Source organism: Lotus japonicus, chromosome 1 (assembly GCF_012489685.1).
Source record: "Lotus japonicus ecotype B-129 chromosome 1, LjGifu_v1.2".
Classification (NCBI taxonomy): Eukaryota; Viridiplantae; Streptophyta; class Magnoliopsida; order Fabales; family Fabaceae; genus Lotus; species Lotus japonicus.
In genome coordinates, this window is record NC_080041.1 from 97,140,310 (window position 1) to 97,160,447 (window position 20,138).

The window sequence follows — 20,138 nt, forward strand, 5'->3', positions numbered from 1 at the left end:
TCATGAGGTTGCTCAATGGAGGTTGGGGGTGGTGTTGGACCTGTTGGTGCTCAAAGCCTAGGCTGGGCGGTGCTTCGATCTGGAAGGTCAACAATGGTGCGGCGGCGGTGGCATGACGTTAATTGGATAGCAAACTTGTAGATTGGTGGCATCCTAATTAGTTTTAGGATTGTATTAGGTTTTAGGGTAAGATGATGAAGAAGGAGATGAAGATATTTCTGAGTTTAATTAGGGTTAAATCAAAGGGCTTAATTAAAATTTAAAAAACAAAAAAAAATATTATTTTTTTATTTAAATGCCATGTCATTTCATTAAATGACGTGGCATGGCCACGTGCACGGCTGCCGGAGCTATACCGGTGGCAAGGACGGTTTCCGTACAAACAATTGAGTTTGAGGATGGTGCTGGGAAGATTTTCCGGCGAGGGACGGAAATCAAAACTCGCTCAAAGTTCAGGGACGGAGAACACATTTAACCCTAATTATTATTGTTGGGGTTTTCCCTGTTTGTCTTTGTGCACTTGATACAAATATCAAGTCTCCTTTACATTAATAACTAGATATAATACCCGTGCGTTGCACGGGTTTATTTACAATATTATTTAAAATTATTTAAAAACTATTATACTTTTAATGAATATTAAAAAAATTAATTTTAATTATTATTAAATTAAAAATATTTATATTGAGACATTTTAATAAATATTATTAGATTTCTCTTTGTGTAAAAAATATATATATAGTGAACTGTAATAATTAGCATTGAAATTATTTTAATAATTCATTATTTTTTATATGAAAAATAATTATGTAAATTTGAAATAATTTTTTTTAATATCATCAAATAAGTTCTAATAATATGTGTGCTTTTTATAAAAAAAAGTCTTTTGAAAACAAACAAAAAAGTAATTTTAACTTTTAAAATTATAATTAATTATAACTTTAATAGCCCTTTAAAAAACAATTAATAGCGTAAAATATGCATTCTTAAGTCATTTGTAATTTATTCAATTTTTTTGTATTATTTTTCTCTGTTATGCATTCTCAAGTCATTTTCACTAATATATAATAGATCGAATTATTTTTTTTCAAATAATAATCACATACCTTATAGCGGAACTTTTAATTTCAAAACTACATTGTCTAGATTATTTATTAATAATTCATATTTTATTATTAATTAATTTTTATTCTTAATATATGTTCATATATAAATACATTACCTAGTTTCATTTTATGAGTGTCTAATTTGTTTATAAAGGCAAATTTTGGTTTTTTTCTTATGAAGGATAGTGAATAATTTCTATGAAAAATGAAAAATCATGAGTTAAATTTTTTTCAAGGAAGGGAATATTTCTACTATTGTATTTAATGTTATATGGTTCAAGTCTTCTTTACATATGTATATAGATAACTAAAATTCTAACTATTTTTAATTAGAAATTAATAAATTATTTTTTATAACAAACTCAAAAGTTGATAATTAATAGTGCATGTGCAAGTGTTTTTATTTATGTATTTAATGCAAAACTCAATATCAATATGATATTAATTGATTGATTGATGATTTATTGATGATGATTGATTGATATTGATAACAAATCAAAAAGTACATTTCAATATTTTTTCAAATAATACACACATATGCTATTGTTAATAGTAAATACCTTATGTACCAAAAAAATAATAGTAAATACCTTATAAAGATTATTTTTATAATTTTAATTATATTTTATCTAAATTATTTATTGGTAATTAACTTTAAATCTTAATACTTTTTACTAATGAAAAAATCAAGTCAATTTTTAAAGTTATAAATTTTATTATTTAATGTAGATATTTTTTGGATATTTAATGTAGGTAGTTGAATAGCTTTTGTCAATCCATTTTTTTACCAGTTTTTAATCTTATTATTTAATATATTTATTAGAAAGAAATTTTTTATTACTTAATTTATTTTAATACAAAAGTAGTTAAGTTTTTTTCTTAATGTATTTAATGCAAAACCTCGAGTCTCTCATACATATATATATATATATTCTTCTAAAGAATTGTTTTTTGAATGATAAGAGAAAACAGCAAAGTCACAAGCCCCAAACCCAAAAGCAAAACCCTCAATGAACAAGATTGGGATGATTTGCTATTAGTTGAGATTGCAACCCTTCAATCATTACCTCCTCTGGACCATTATATACAAGGCCTTAATTGCTTCCCTAAACTCCAAATCCTTTGGGCCCTTGGTCCAAATGTGATTAAAGTGTATATAACATCAATCCAATTTTTTTTTTATCTTAGCATATTAATCTTACAAAAGGTTAGGTACGTACTTCATTATTAGTTAGATTGAGCAGATTTATTGGCAAGACTAGCTAGAGTGTGGTCACACGCATGCAGTGCGGTCACACAAGATTTAAACGTTGAGAATGGCTTCCAATCTCTATCTAGGTGGTTATGATACCATTAAATGCAACGATTTCATCTTAATTTAGAAGATTTCCTTACAAGTTTACTTTTCAAATGAGTGCTAGCTTTACTTTGTCAAATGGGTCGCGCTACTAGTGGGACATTTTAAAGTTGGATATTAGTTTTAATGTCAGCCCTACTTGATCTAATGCCATCCTTATTTTTTCACAATTCTCGGCTGTTATTAAAAAAATAAAAAGGATGATGCCTTGATAGTGTAAAGTTTTTATACACCGTCAATCAATCAGATTGTAAAAATGCTCCATATCAATTAATTAAACTATAAAAAATTTCTCACATCTTAAAATCTGATTGGTTGACCGTGTAAAAAAAATTTATACCTTCAGTACCTAAAAATTAAACTCATAAAAAAAATCTAACCTATTTCAACCCTCACATTCACGCACATACTTTCCCATCACACCATGCACTCATCACAAACCATCTCTCCCAAACTCATCTGCTCCCAATCTTCCCATTTTCTTGTACATGCACCCAACCTTCTCCTTTCTCTGTTCTTCCTCAGCACTTCAGGTGGAGTAGGAACTTAATCTTTACTGAATTTTGTACTTAAGAGTGTGAAACAGACTTCACTTTCACACTCAAGAACAAATTCGGTCTTAAGAGTGTGAAATAGACTTCATTTTCTCACTCAAGAGTGCGAATCAATCAACTTTTGTGAATTTAAATTTTTTAATTTTTAAAGTCGTTTTAATCTTTTGTCAATTTCGCACTTAAGATTGTGAAACATACATCCATGGCATCCACTTCATTAACTAATTCTTTCACATTATCCACCTTAACAACTCCTTTAGCCACATTATCGACTTCTTCAATGAGTACATGAGACATAACTAGCTATCATAAAATGGAAAAGAGTAAGAATCAAATAATAATTTGAAAAATACTTCATGTTCACACTTATTAAGTGGGAAAAATTCAACATTTAACACATAAAGGTGCAAAAATAAGCCCAGTTGCAAACAAAGAAAAATTAGCACTTTAGAGTGCGAAAATAATAACAATGTCGCACTCTAAAGTGTGAAAGACAAACAACAACAATCATAAAATGAAAAGTTTCACAGTTACTAAGTGTGAAACTTTCACACTTAGTAAGTGTGAAAATACATCTCACCTTCGTGTTGCATTTACAAAGTGCAAAAAATTTCTCACTTATTAAGTGAGAAACGCAGAAAAGAAGAGGATGTGAGAGATAGAAAGAGTATGGTGGTGGAAAGGTTGTTCAAAGATAGGAGAAGCGATAGGTTAGAAATGAGATTAAATTTTAATGGTATTTTAGATATTTTGTTATAAAAAGGATAGTACCAAAATAAGCGAGGGAGACATTAAAATTAATGCCCTTCAAAGTTAGGACATTCAGAACTTGTCTGATTTATGTTTTAGTTGAAATTTAAAGACATTTAAAGAAAAAAAAAGAAAAAGAATTATTAAAATGAAATGTTTTATGACGTATAAAAATTGTAATTTGAAAAACTAAAATATACTTGTCTTTTTGTTTGCGGTTTTCTAAACTGTTTTGTGTTTTTAAAGTATGAAAAGTTCAAAAATTTATTTATTGAAACTTGTTTAAAAAAATTCTTACTTTTCAATTTTTTAAACTAGAAATCACAAAACATCCTAGAGAATATTCAAAACATTTAAGAAATGTTTTCATGACAATTATTACATTTTCTACACAATAGGTTACACTTTCACATAGTGTTACCATACAAGAAACTGTTACCAAAGTAAATATATAACGCCAGAACATGAGACCGTCAGAAACTGTTGCATAAGTTTTATGAGTCATTTTCTGTGCCTATGACTACAGTTTTGAACTGTTTCTAAAAACAATAATTATTGTAGTGATAGGTTATGAAAAAAAAATTTAAATTTTTAGAATCAATTTTAAAAAACTACACACGAACAAAACTTCAATCAACACGCCTAGTTTTGAATCTTTAACAAATTGAATAATCATAAACCATAATAATCAAGTTGGATTTAGAAAGCAACAAAAAATCATCAAACAATTGATTTCATTGATCATCCTCCACTCTTTCCAACTCCAAGACAAATGAAATTGAAATTTCAGAATTTCACTTTACTTAATTGCTTAGTATGTATCTTCCCCATCCATTTTCTAGTTAGCTGAACCAAAAGTAAGATTTGAAAAAAGAAAATAGTAGAAACACACAAGATTTTTTATTAGACCTTGAGATAAAAAAAATGAGAAAGAAACTGGGAAGCTCCCTGTGTCAAATTTGTGAAATTGAAAAGAAATAGAAAGTTATTCAGTAGTTGAAGAAGTTGAGCAGTACTGCTTATGCAATAAAAAACATCACCAATGAGCCAAAGATTAATGCATTACCTTTGTATCAATTTGCTTCACTGATGTAAAATGTTAATCTATAGTTTCTTGCATCATTCCGTCTATCTAGGATATCATAAAACTACATGTTTGTTCTGATTAGATTCCTATATCAAACTTTTCAAAAAATTGTACAAATTAAATGGAGAATAATGAAAATATTTCAGATGTGAGAAAGTACAGTGGCAGTTTCATATTCCGATCCTCCCCCTCTGTTTTCTCTTTTCCATGTTGCCTTCACTACCATTACAACTTTTAGGCGCACACTTGCTTCAAATCCTATATATTTTGGCTTGAGTTTCAACTTTCAAATTTTCAGTGATGATGACTGTACATTCCCATGATATTCTACAAATCACATGCAATTGTAGTGCCATGGTAACTGCCCATTTAGTGCTGTAATAATAGTGTAATAATTTTCAACTCTAGAAATTCTATAACAGAATTGAGCCACTAAAGTTCAGCTACTGTTCATGTACTGTAAAGAATATTTGCAAATGATAATCTTTGAATTAGAAAGGGTGAAAATTAAGAAGCTGAAGCAGTAGAGTAACATAGCTTGACAGTCACATTAAAATCTGAGGTGGCGAATTTTAGTAATTGTAAAACAATGAGATGTGAATATCACTCTCGCGCTTCAGAATTAATATAGATATATAGATAGATAGATGGGTAAAGGATTAAGACTCTATTATCTGCTCCAAAAGTGTCTCATTCTATGTCTCACCAATAGAATTATATAATGTCAATTAAAAACTACTCACATAAATAGTTTACAAATGAAATGCCCATGGATTTTTTAGTTCACGTGCCATAATTATATTGATTGGGACAGGAAAGGAAATTACACCCATTGAAAAGAGAAGATCTTAGTCCATGGATAGACATCTAAAAATTAGACGCGCGGTAGCGTACATATTGTCTGCATGAAAAAATATCGGTTCAATTCCACCTTATCTCCAAATATATTTATATATAGGCTATGTATATATCTGTTTCTTCGATCAGAGGGATAGAAATAACAATCAGCCATGGATCTGCTACTCATTGTCTTAGTCTGTGCAAGCACTCTAACTTTCTTCATCTTTAGATGTTTGTACAATCAAACCAAAAGTTCTTCCAATCTTCCACCAGGGCCACGCCCCCTTCCAATAATTGGAAACATTTTAGAACTTGGTAGGAATCCACCCATAGCACTCTCCAAACTCTCCAAAATTTATGGACCCATCATGACATTGAAACTAGGCTCCATAACCACCATAGTCATCTCTTCTCCACAATTAGCCAAACAAGTGCTGCAAGAGAATAGCCAAGCATTTTCTAGCAGGATAACTCCACATGCTGTTCAAATATATGACCATCACAAATTTGCAATCACCTGGCTTCCCCCAACAGCTCAGTGGAGGAACCAAAGAAGAGCTTGTGCCACAAAAATATTTTCCCCAAAAATGCTTGACTCCACAAAAGTTGTCCGTCAACAAAAGCTACAAGAATTATTGGATTATGTAAAGGACAAAAGCTTGAAATGTGAGGTTTTGAATCTTGGTGAGGCTGTTTTCACGCCTGTACTTAATTCATTTTCAAACACTTTCTTCTCTTTGGATTTGTCTCACTCTGCATCTGATGAGAAGTCTCAAGAGTTTAAGAACATTATTACGGGTGCAATGGAAGATGCTGGAAGGCCAAACGTTGTAGACTTTTTTCCCATTCTTGGTCCACTTGACCCTCAAGGTTTTCATGCTAGGATGTCCATTTCTTTCATCAAGTTGCGTAAAATTATTGATGCAATTATTGAAGAAAGAATGTGCTCAAGAGTTTCAAAAACTGATTCCGGATTCGAGGTGGCCAATGATGTGTTAGATTCACTTCTTAGCAATGTTGGAGGTAGTTCTCAGCTGAGCCGCGAAGAGATGTTACATCTATTTATGGTTAGTACTTAGTTTTCTGATCGCTAATAATACGTGAACATTCAAAATTTTAAGACACCCAAACTCACATATCTCCAATGTGATTAGATGATAAGTTATTTAACCCAAACTTTATCATGGGTCATTTAGACAACCTCATTTTATTTTCCTCTATTTCTCTCATCTTACATATAATTGCATCAATAACTTCTCTCTCATCTCTTCTTTCTCACTTTAGATATCTACTAGATATAATATTCGAGCGTTGTACGGGTTTTTTACAATATTTTTCAACATTATATAAAAAATATTATACTTTATATGAATATTTAAATAATTTTTATTATAAGTATTATAAAATAAAAAATAATTATCTTGAGACAATTTAGAGTTTTTTGTGTGTATAAAAATACATACTAAAATTTAATAATTAATATTAAGTTAATTTTAAAAACTTTAATAAGTCATTTATTTGTTTGTATGAAAAATAATTATGCAAGTTTGAAATATTTTATATTAAATAATAAATTTTTAATATCATCAAATGAGTCATAATAATAACATAATTTGTGTGTTTTTTATAAAAAACAAATTAAAATTTTAAAATTATACTAAATTATAAATTTAATAGCTTTGTCTGAAAAAATTTAAATAGCGCAAAAAGTTAGTTACAGAATTTAAATTTATATAGTTTTTTTGTAATTAATTTCCTTTATTATGTCTTCTCAAGTCATTTTCATTCATATATAATAGATCAGAAAATATATTTTATTTTATTTCAAATAATATACAAATACCTTATTTCGAAAATTTTAAAAATATTTTGTCTAGATTATTTATAATAATTAATATTTTATTACTATTATTTAATTTTCATTCTTGATGTTAATTTGTTTATGTAGGCAGATTTGATTTTTTATCATGAAGGATAGTGAGTAAGTACTATGAAAAATGAAAAGCCATGAGTTTAATTTTTTTTCATGAAGGTGAATAGGGTGGTCTTCATTTCTACTATATTGTATTTAATGCTATAGTCCAAGTCTCGTTTACATATATGTACACGATTCGAACCCGGGACATTACTTAAGGTGAATAAAACATCTACAAATATACTTTAAATCATTTATTAATATATTTATTTACATAACTCATTTCTAATATTCTTTTATTATTATATAACTAAAATTGTTCACATGTAAATTATGGGTACTTTTATCAGTGTAACTTTTTGGTCGATAAAAGTCAGTGTAATTTTCTTTTATTGGAGTGTCTTATTTCACTCATTTTTGGAGAATTAAGTGTTATGTCCTAAAGCCTTTTGTCATGTTTTGTTTTACATTATACAACAAATATAAAAATTAGTTGGTAGTTGAATAACTTATTGATTTGAAAATTGTATTGATCAGTTTTTAGTTTAATGTATATAATACAAAGGAATTTTTTTAATTTTTGATGTATTTATAACAAAATTTAAATTGAGTTTTACATTTTAGTAGGTAGTTGAATAGCTAATGACTTAGGCAATTTTATTCAATTTTAATATTTTAATTTAATTTAAGGAAAATGTTAATACAAAGGTTCAAAGTGACTATTACATTTTAGTAGGTTGTTGAATAGATTATTACTTAGAAAATTATATTTAGTTTTTTGTTTTATTATTTTAGATACTAATACAAAGGAAATGTTTTATAATTTAATGCATTTAATATAAAGGAGTGCAACTAAACTCAAGTCTCCTTAACATATGTACTAGAAATTAAACTCGTGCGTTGCACGGGTTGGTTTTTAAGTTATGTGTTAAATCTATCTTGGCATAAATAATATATGTAATAATATAAGAAACGTATTGTGTAGTAGATAATTAAAAATAAGATAAATATTTAAAATGTAATTACATTGATATAGTTCAATAAAAGATCTATTTTAAACTAAATTTTTAGTATATTAAAACAAATATTTTATGTTTGCTTAATAAAACTAATTTTCAATTCATTTCGTGATTATATGTTTACATAGTAGTACACTCTCTATAATAAGTAAAAGGAGGAAAATATATAATTAGAGTTGAATAATTTGGTCTGTGTTTTGTGTAAAATTTTCTATATAAAAAAATATTTTTATAAATGGTGTTTCTCTCTCTTACTTTCAAGTTTTGGCCTTGAAAGCAATGTTTGTGGTTGAAATTTTATGGGAGCTGTGGTAGTATAGAAAGTTTAATTCTGAAAAATATTCTTAGTCATATGCATATAAAAAACTATATTATTTATTGTATAATGAGCATTTAATTTGTTAATATACAGTTTGTAATAGAATTTGTTTTTTAATGTAATTAGTTGATAAATGGATTAAAATAATAATTTATCTTATTCAATATATACTTTTACAGTTTTGTAGATAGTAAAAAATTGTGAAAAATTCATAAGCGCAATTTACAAACACAAATCGTTCTACCTGATGTATATTTATCATAGTGGTTAAAATTAACTTTTTAACCCCTAAGATTTGATCGTTAAGAACCGCACTCTATGAGAGGGCTTTGACTTTCATCGCACTCAAGTAGAACATAGTAAACTAACACAAATTTAAAGACTTAGTTAAAAAACTTCATAAGCTCCTCTACTATGACTATAAAGATAAAAATATGCAAAAGTGGAAGTTGGTTAGGAATAATTTTTATTTTTTATCAATTAAGAAAAATTGTAGGTATGTCAAATATATTTTGCATTTAGAAAGTTCATTAAACACTTTATTGGATACTATTTTTTCTTGCCTATTATAGGTGATTGCAACCATGATAAATCTCAGGGGAAGTTAGTGCAATATGTCCATATTTATGTAAAATCATATTAAATATTACTACTAAAAACATATTTTTAATCAAAATTATAATAATTACTAACCAAAAATTTCAAAATGATAATATTTTGATAAATAAATTTATTTGAATTATTCTATTAATTTTTTATAATATACTACATGATATGAATAATATTTTATATATATTATAATTTAATTTATTTATGATCATATCTGTATTTAAATAGGAAAATTACTCTATGATAATCAATAATTACTTGATAAAAATATAAAAATAGAATTATTAAGAAGAATCATTAAATGATAACCACAATATGTATTTAATGTAAAAACTCAAGTGAGCTTTACACACATATATATATCGAAGATTGGATGATTGCATTATACTGATATCTACATATCATTTTTCTTTTCCAATAATTGCCTTTAATAAGTTATAAAGTTCTTACTTTTCTTGCCATGTATGATGTCTTCTTAGAAATTACAAAAAATACATGCTATTATAGGATTTATTTATTGCTGGGATCGATACAACAGTCGTCACAGTTGAATGGGCAATGTCAGAGCTATTGCGTAACCCTGATAAATTAGAAAAAACAAAAGATGAGTTGCGTCAAGCAATTGGTGAGGATGCAACACTTGTAGAATCACACATATTAAAGTTGCCTTATTTACAAGCAGTTGTAAAGGAAACTTTACGCTTGCATCCACCAGCTCCATTTCTGGTACCACGCAAGTGTGATGAAGATGTCAGCATATCTGGCTTCCTAGTGCCAAAAGATGCACAAATCTTAGTCAACCTATGGGCCATGGGGCGAGATCCAATCATTTGGGAAAATCCAAATATGTTTGTGCCTGAAAGATTTTTGGATTGTAAAATTGATTTTAAGGGTCACAATTTTGAGCTTATACCCTTTGGGGCAGGAAAAAGGATGTGTCCTGGATTGCCATTAGCTTATAGGTCAGTGCATTTATTGTTGGCATCTCTTTTGCACTACTTTGATTGGAAGTTAGCTGATGGATTGACACCTGAACACATAAATATGGAGGAGCGTTTTGCTGGATTATCCTTAAAGAAGGCCCAAGCTCTTCGAGTTCAAGCTATTTCAATCAAGCAATAGTTAATTACATATAAGAGTAATGTTGTTGCATTTTATGTGGATGTCTATTTAGGAATAGATATGTGTGAGGGTGAAATGCAGTAGTTGCATGTGTTACTTACTCCTATTAAGTAATGAAGGGTGGAATTATATTTATCTACTTATGTAGCAAATTCATTTTTCTCTATTATAATTTGTGATGTCACCATATAGTAATTTAAATAAAAACATGTTATTTCAAATTTTCTCTATATATAGTACAGTTACAGGTTTGACTTGACCCATACTGTTTGTCGTGATTTTTACTTTGAGAAATGCTTGAGATCCAAGGATCTGAATTTAGGTTTATGGTATCAAACTTCAAAAGTAAAATAAAACTTGAATGCCTAGAAAGAAGTAATAAAGTTAGACAATTTCTTAAAATAAATGAAAGGAATAAGATAATGTAAAGAATGAAACAAGTTCAAATTATTTTTGCCACCGTCTTCAGGACAACAATACATTATACATGTTCCTGGTGACGGTTAAAAGTAACAACAATATTGGCAGTTCAATAAGTAGCAGGGAATCTGTTTGTGGGAAAGAGGTTTTACAGGAGTCCTAAAACCGCCACAAGATGCATGGCCTAAGGATTTTGGTCTTTGGATGTGTTGCAACAGTTGAAAACTCTCACAAAAACTACAAGAACCTACCACGGTTCACACTCCGGTAACTATCGATATGTTTTATAAAAATTTGTGGTGGAACACGAATATGAATAAATTAACAGTTAAATAAATAAGGACAGATATAGCGAAGAAGACAATGCAAAGAAAATATTAGAACACATTAATCTGCAAATGAGAAATCATTCTAATTCATAGAGAAAGTTCATGATCTAAAGATAAAATGGTGCTAGATATATAGATCAGATATTAGCTAGGAAGAAGGATAGGCCTTGGAAACACTTTGGTAGAGTCAAATTAACACTACAAATAAATCATGTTTTTGGTAGCACCTCATTAATGGTAATTAAAACGCCACTAATTACTGTATTTCTGTACACGTTTAGTGATCCTCTTCCCCCTACTTGTTTGGGTTGTTGAGAGCTCGTCTTTTGTTTGCATTTCTTTTTTCCTCAAATATCAATTTTGGCACATCTCAGCCTAATATGGTAATTTGTTATCTTGTTCTGATTTTGTGAAGAATTGATGAGGTTGTTTTTATTTTCCAGTCCATGAATCCTCACTCATTTTCTGTCTGTGTTATGAGAACCTTCAATGAGGCACCTCTTTGTTAATCCTATTGCAACCAAGCATTGGAACGGTTCTGGAATGAACATTCAAGAAGGCTATAGGCCCCAAACCCTAGCAGAGCAAGGGTGAGGTAATAACCTAATCCTTCAGATCAAATGTCAAAAAGTCTTTTACAATGATTATAAAGTCCCCTCTTATAGAGAGATCACGGAGCCCTAATTCTGTCACAAATGGGGCTAGTTGGGCCTTAATACACTCAGTCCAACTCTCTTACAAGTCCAGATCGCCCCCGACATTCTCCCTAGGGGTGTCCCTAATCTTCCTAAGTCTTTTTCCTCACCCCTAGCAGGTTCCATTCCACTTGATCTTTACTGCCCCTGGGCGAGTCCCTCTAGGGGATGGGGATCTCGCTCAATCCACAAGACATCGAGCTTAAAGTATGAGAGCGCAGTGTGTCTTTAAAATGCCTTGATCGTCGATTCTTTTCAATTCCTAGTCAATCGCCACTAGGTAAACGTCTTTCACCCAGTCCACAAGACACTGAGCTTGAAGTATAAGAGCGCAGTGTGTCTTTAGAAACTTGCTCGCCTCTATCATTGCATTGGAGATTCCTCAAGCAGATCTCCCTTTGCTATTTTCCACTTGCTACGACGTTCCTCGGTTGGCAGTTTCGACAAACGTGCAGAAACTATTCCCAAGTTTCAAGTTACAATAGCTTCTCCGCCAAGGGAATCACACTTTGCTCGCCTATCTTCTTTATCTATTGTACTTCGTTGCTCGCCGTATTACCTCATTAATTTGTTTGCACGCCTTTTGTCTTTGTTTTTCATTTTACCTAATCTCTGACATTTCGCCAGAAACACAACAATTCAAGTTAGCAATAATTCAAATTTTTTCATGGTTTTGGTATACCTTTAACAGCTTTTGGCCTGGCACGCCAGCTGTTCTTCCCATTTCCGGCCAAGCCACGTGCCTCATCGTTTCCCGTCCCCTGGCGAATGTCACACTCGCACTAAACCGTCACATCAATATCGAATCAAGTCATTAAAAGCTTCGCATCTTCCCAAGGTTATAATCATTAGGTGTTTCAATTTCCCCCCTTAATTCAAACGACGTGCGCGTCCAGGCGACGCGCCCCATACCAAAGGTTTTTCTTTTGGCTATAAAAACCCCTCCATAACTTCATTTACCACTTTTACTGCTGAGACTTTTGCTCCTCCATCCCTTGCTCCAAAATCTCTTATCTCCCTTCGTGCCAGTGCTCCCTGCTTTTGAGTTTTCTTCTCCCTTTAGCCCCGAAACACCGTCTCCTCCGGTGAGTCCCCTTTCCTTCCACCTTTTGTGTTTGTCTTGTGTTTTCCATTTTATCCTTTCTTTACACTTTTCTCTCTGCAATTCCGATCTCAATGGAGTCTAATAATCTTGAAAATAACACCAATGTGGTAATTTCGTGTCGGAATCTAACCATGCGTCAACCTTCGGCGGCGGGACCTTTGTATCGCCCCCTCCCCCTTCATCTAGAACCTTAGGAGAAATACTGAAGAATCAAGCGCCATGATGCCATTTGTAAGACCCCGAAATAAATGACTAGTTTATTTATTTAATTTCATTATATTAATTAATTGAGTGTTTATAATCTATTATTTTTAAGTTATTTTCCTGACTCGATTTTAATTATGAATCAAGGAAATCATTTAAATGATAATTAATTTCAAGATATTTTATTTTCTATAGTTTCATTGAAAATAGAAATAATATCATTAGTCTTCTTATTTTTAATAAGCCATAACTTTTGTTTTATTCAATAAACTCAATTCAACGCTCCGTGAGCTATATGACAATTGTCTTTTCTCTCAAATGATGATAAGTACTATTGTCATTTTCTTATAATTTATACTTAGCTTATACGCATAATATGACGACGTCATATTTGTTCTAATTGTCTCACAGTTATTCTTTAGCTCAGTTTCTACTTATTTCTTAGTTTATGAATCATTTTATTTTGCTCAAAGTGATTCAAATTTATATTTCATCATTTCATAGAGTTCCTCATAATTTTTGATATAGTAATATATCATCTTTATATTTTTTTCTTAATTCTATGAGTTAAATCATTTAGTGTCTAAATCAATTTATACCAATTTACAAAATATCTTTCCTAAATATCTATCCATCCTTATCCCTCCACCAATCCGTTCCTATCCTCACTCTGTCGACATCTCTCTCTCATTACACTTTTCATTTTCCCTTCCTTCTTCTTCTTCTTCTGCAGACCCATTTCCTACTTCTTCTTCTATATATATTATGTCTTCTTCTCCTTTCTTTTCATTTTTCTTTCTTGTGTGCAGCAAACACCACCACCAACATATATCAATTTTATCTCCATTCACCTCACAAAATATGTATCCTCACGCTGCTCTCTGTTTCTCCCACTCACGATTTCTTCTCCCATCATCACCAATATTTTCTTCTTCTTTTCTCCTCCTCCTTATTTCTCCCAAGTTGCAGCACCAACACCAACACCATGTTCTCCTTCCTCTCACCATGGACGAACCACCATGGCAGCACCTCAACCATCATTTTTGTCCATAACACCAGTTTATAATTTGTTCATGATGTTGGAATTTGCTTGCAGATGAGAACAACATTTTTTGCTGAATATTGTCCAGTTGATTAACTTTGCGCTTTCTTTTACCTCTCATTTTAATTTGTGTGCTTGACTCTCTTGAGAGTTGTCCAGGTGATGATAGAGGTTTGTCATGAGGTTGCTCAATGGAGGTTGGGGGTGGTGTTGGACCTGTTGGTGCTCAAAGCCTAGGCTGGGCGGTGCTTCGATCTGGAAGGTCAACAATGGTGCGGCGGCGGTGGCATGACGTTAATTGGATAGCAAACTTGTAGATTGGTGGCATCCTAATTAGTTTTAGGATTGTATTAGGTTTTAGGGTAAGATGATGAAGAAGGAGATGAAGATATTTCTGAGTTTAATTAGGGTTAAATCAAAGGGCTTAATTAAAATTTAAAAAACAAAAAAAAAATATTATTTTTTTATTTAAATGCCATGTCATTTCATTAAATGACGTGGCATGGCCACGTGCACGGCTGCCGGAGCTATACCGGTGGCAAGGACGGTTTCCGTACAAACAATTGAGTTTGAGGATGGTGCTAGGAAGATTTTCCGGCGAGGGACGGAAATCAAAACTCGCTCAAAGTTCAGGGACGGAGAACACATTTAACCCTAATTATTATTGTTGGGGTTTTCCCTGTTTGTCTTTGTGCACTTGATACAAATATCAAGTCTCCTTTACATTAATAACTAGATATAATACCCGTGCGTTGCACGGGTTTATTTACAATATTATTTAAAATTATTTAAAAACTATTATACTTTTAATGAATATTAAAAAAATTAATTTTAATTATTATTAAATTAAAAATATTTATATTGAGACATTTTAATAAATATTATTAGAGTTCTCTTTGTGTAAAAAATATATATATAGTGAACTGTAATAATTAGCATTGAAATTATTTTAATAATTCATTATTTTTTATATGAAAAATAATTATGTAAATTTGAAATAATTTTTTTTAATATCATCAAATAAGTTCTAATAATATGTGTGCTTTTTATAAAAAAAAGTCTATTGAAAACAAACAAAAAAGTAATTTTAACTTTTAAAATTATAGTTAATTATAACTTTAATAGCCCTTTAAAAAACAATTAATAGCGTAAAATATGCATTCTTAAGTCATTTGTAATTTATTCAATTTTTTTGTATTATTTTTCTCTGTTATGCATTCTCAAGTCATTTTCACTAATATATAATAGATCGAATTATTTTTTTTCAAATAATAATCACATACCTTATAGCGGAACTTTTAATTTCAAAACTACATTGTCTAGATTATTTATTAATAATTCATATTTTATTATTAATTAATTTTTATTCTTAATATATGTTCATATATAAAACCATTACCTAGTTTCATTTTATGAGTGTCTAATTTGTTTATAAAGGCAAATTTTGGTTTTTTTCTTATGAAGGATAGTGAATAATTTCTATGAAAAATGAAAAATCATGAGTTAAATTTTTTTCAAGGAAGGGAATATTTCTACTATTGTATTTAATGTTATATGGTTCAAGTCTTCTTTACATATGTATATAGATAACTAAAATTCTAACTATTTTTAATTAGAAATTAATAAATTATTTTTTATAACAAACTCAAAAGTTGATAATTAATAGTGCATGTGCAAGTGTTTTTATTTATGTATTTAATGCAAAACTCAATATCAATATGATATTATTTCCATGGACTTCGTGACGGCGCTGCCGCTTACACGGAGGAAGTTCGATGCAATTTGGGTTGTAGTTGATCGATTGACGAAGACTGCTCACTTCGTGCCAATCAATCTGAACTACAAGGTAGAGAGGTTGGCGGAGATCTACATTGCTGAGATTGTACGCTTGCACGGTGTGCCATCTAGCATTGTGTCGGACAGAGACCCGAGGTTTACCTCACATTTCTGGGACGCTTTGCAGCGGGCTTTGGGAACCAAGCTGAAATTGAGTTCCGCTTATCATCCACAGACGGATGGGCAAACCGAGAGGACTATCCAATCCTTGGAGGATTTGCTAAGATCCTGTGTACTGGATCACAAAGGCAGCTGGGATGAGATGTTGCCATTAATCGAGTTCACTTACAACAACAGCTTTCATGCAAGCATAGGGATGGCGCCTTATGAAGCGTTGTATGGTCGGAGGTGTCGTACACCCTTGTGCTCGCATCAAGATGGGGAGAACTTGATTGTTGGACCTGAATTAGTACAGCAAACCACAGAAGAGGTGAAGCGAATCCAAGAGAAGATGAGGGTTTCGCAGAGTCGTCAGAAAAGTTATGCTGACAATCGCAGGAAGGAGTTGGAGTTTCAAGCTGGAGATCATGTCTTCTTGCTGGTTACCCCGATGACAGGTGTCGGAAGGGCGATCAAGTCAAAGAAGCTTACTCCAAAGTTTATCGGACCGTACCAGATTACGGAGCGTGTTGGACCCGTGGCGTATAGGGTTGCCTTACCGCCGTTTCTATCCAACATACATGATGTGCTGCATGTGTCGCAACTTCGGAAGTATATGGCTGATGATTCTCATGTGATTGAACCGGATGATATTCAGCTGAAGGATGATCTAACGATGGAGATGCCGCCCATCAAGATCGTCGACAAAAGCACCAAACGCTTGAGGAACAAGGAAGTATCCTTAGTGAAGGTTGTATGGAATCAAGCTACGGGCGATGCGACTTGGGAATTAGAGGATAAAATGCGGGAATCACATCCCGAGTTGTTTGTAGACCCTTAAGTTTCGAGGTCGAAACTATTTTAAGGGGGGGAGTATTGTAAGACCCGGTGATTTATTTATGTTTTGTATTATTGAAGAATAATATAAAGTACGATGTTTTATTCGGTAAGGAGAAATTACTGATCAATTGTTACTATATCGGCTGTATAGTAATTTATTACGTAATTAATTATTACGTAAGGCGCGAGTAGTCAATATGCATGCGTGCACATGCATGAAATTCGAGTAGTGCATAGAATATGCATAAAAGGGAATTTTCGAGACTTATATCTATTATATTGGAGGAGGAGATTTACTTATTTATTTGTTAAGTAAATATAAAGTGTTTTGGAGTTTTTATTTAAATAATTTTTTTTAATTGGATTTAATGTTATTTTGGAAATAAGAAAAGAAAAAAAAAAGAATTGAAGATATATTTTCTTCTAGGGAGTGGCCGAAACTTTGTTAGGATAATGGTTTGGTTTTTCAAATTTGAAAATTATTTCCATGTGTTTAGTGTTTTAATAATAATAAAAAAAAACAAATATCCTAACAAACTAGAAGGGGGGGACGGCCAAGGTTGTTAGAGGGAATTTAGGGGAGTTTGTTACTTGCTTAGTGGAAAAGTAATTAATTTGAATAAAAATTAATTAAAATTATATTTTTGCCCTTGGGCTTGGGCTAAAATTAAGGGTTTTATCGTATTTTTACCTCCACATCCTCCACTATAAATAGGAGTCTCAGGTGATGGGAAATCACAACTCAGAGCCCTCCAAATTTTCGTGAGTCTCTCTCTCTCCCTCTCCAGAGTTCTTCTTGACCTCTATAGGAAATAATTCCTATAGTAACTAAGCTCTGCTTCCTTCGGGAAGTAGTGAACTCAAGTATTTTTCTTCTTGTTTACAAGAAGAAGATGTAATATTGGTTGATTTTAGGGGATGGGGTTCGAATATTTGAAGGGGGGAAATGATGCTCCTTTTTCCTTCAAATTCTAACCCTAGTTTGTTGGTCCGTGCAGGTTCGCGCACGGAAAGGTTAGATCGAACGTACTCGATCTCGCGTGGAAAGCTTAGCAAAGGTGAGGGCACTTCCGTCTAGAGAAGTCTTACTGCTTTCCTGCATGTGAAGTTGTATGCGAGTGTGGTTGATAACATGCTTAGTATTAGTATTCAATATTATGCTAAGTGATGATATGATGTATGATTTATTACTAAGTTAATATGATAAATTCTTAGTATGCTATAGAACTAGTTAGTTGATGTATGCTAGTTCAAGTATGCCTTATTTGCTAAGTGAAATTATGCATGATGTTATTTAATTTCAATAGCATGAGATAAAATGCCTGTCTATTACTTGAAGTAGTAACATGAGACTAGGATTTTATGATGTTTACTCGCATGCAAGTAGAGATTATGATTAGAGGAACATAGGTCTGGTTAGGACTATGGACCATGAGAACAGTGGTTCCGTTAGAGACAAAACGGATAACTTGCACGCGAGGGTGAATGCGGTTTGAACCGTGATGTTATGACTTGTGGGTGTCTGACCCATGGTGTGTTGTGGTCGTTCCAAGGAACGCCATGATGTTGTGAGCTTTGCTCATGGTGTTGTTCGTCTGCTGGACGAATGGTGTTGGATCCAAGGTGAAGGGTGGTTGTGTGAAAAGTGAGGACGCATAGACTAACTGAAACTTAGGCTATGTGATTAACCTTTTAGTTATGTTCTGTTGATTAATGATGATATTATATTGTCTATAACATGCTAGAGACTAGAGATATTTGAGAGTCAGAAGTTGACCCTCTCTATTTGCTATTTGTTGTTTGGGCGCTTAACGCCAACAGATGGTGATCCGGAAGGAGCTAGTGGATCAGGACTGGGAGATTTATCTCCATAGTTTTGATGAGGACACGGCCTGGGGTGTCGACTACCGCCAGGAGAAGAACGTGTACGTCGGCGGCGCGACCATCTTCAAAAGAGACCAAGCTGGGCAGATTGTTGAGACTCAGCCTATCAGAGGGAAGATTCGGTTTCCTCACGCACCCTTCCGTTTTGGACTCCCCTTAGGGATGGATTTTCTCAGCGGTTCGGAGTCGGACCCTAGTGAGGGGCCAGGCTACGAGTCAGGCGAGGGGAGCGAGCCTTCAGTGACTTCCGGGTACCGGAATCCGACAGAGGGACTTTTGGTGCCGAAGGAGGAGCCGGTGAGCCCATTGCACCACCCGAGCAAGAGCTGAATCAGGGACTCATGGATCCCGTACCATTAGGGTTTGGGTGGAGCTTGGAGGCATTGAGGCAGTGGAACCTGGACATGAAAGTTGAGCTTCCGAAGCCAGGAGAGGAGACGCCGGAGCCTTCCAACATGTGGGCCAGAGAAGATGCAGACTGCAACGAGTGGCCTTGTTTGGGTTGAGAGCGCTGTTTTATTTTTGGAGCTTTTATTTTACTTTGAAGTACTTGTAGTTGATTTTCAAATGTAAACAATTTTGTCAGATTACTAGGGTGGTTTTGTTTACACACATGGGTGTGGCCACCGTACATTATTTCAGTTATTGGATTTATATCAATCGTTCGTTTTCCTTACTCGCACGTTTGTTTATTTGATTTATATTTAACGCTGAGAACTTTCGTAATAATTGGATCTTTGTCATTTAATGAAGATTAATAAATGGACGGCGAAAATTCTTTGTGAAAATCATGATTTTTGGTTTCTCGTGACGTCCGAGAAATCGGGGCGTTACATTGTGGTATCAGAGCTCCGGTTGAGAAACCAGAGCACTAAGGGTTTTGGGCTTACGAGTTTCCGAACTCGTGGTGTTTTGTTTGATAAATGTGTTTTCAAAACTTCGCGGTGAGATTGGGTAGACTTGTTTGCTAAGATGTTTGAAGTGTGATCTTATTTGGAGTGGAGTA

The 20,138-nt window shown here is 32.5% G+C and overlaps 1 protein-coding gene across 1 annotated transcript; it reads left to right on the top strand.

Moving 5' to 3' along the window:
- The first annotated feature begins 5,759 nt into the window (after positions 1 to 5,759).
- Positions 5,760 to 10,852, top strand: LOC130732295 (cytochrome P450 76T24-like). Its single transcript, XM_057584374.1, has 2 exons — positions 5,760 to 6,761; positions 10,064 to 10,852. The coding sequence occupies exons 1-2, from the start codon at positions 5,865 to 5,867 to the stop codon at positions 10,676 to 10,678; spliced, it is 1,512 nt and encodes a 503-aa protein (XP_057440357.1). The 5' UTR covers positions 5,760 to 5,864; the 3' UTR covers positions 10,679 to 10,852.
- Positions 10,853 to 20,138: the final 9,286 nt, after the last annotated feature.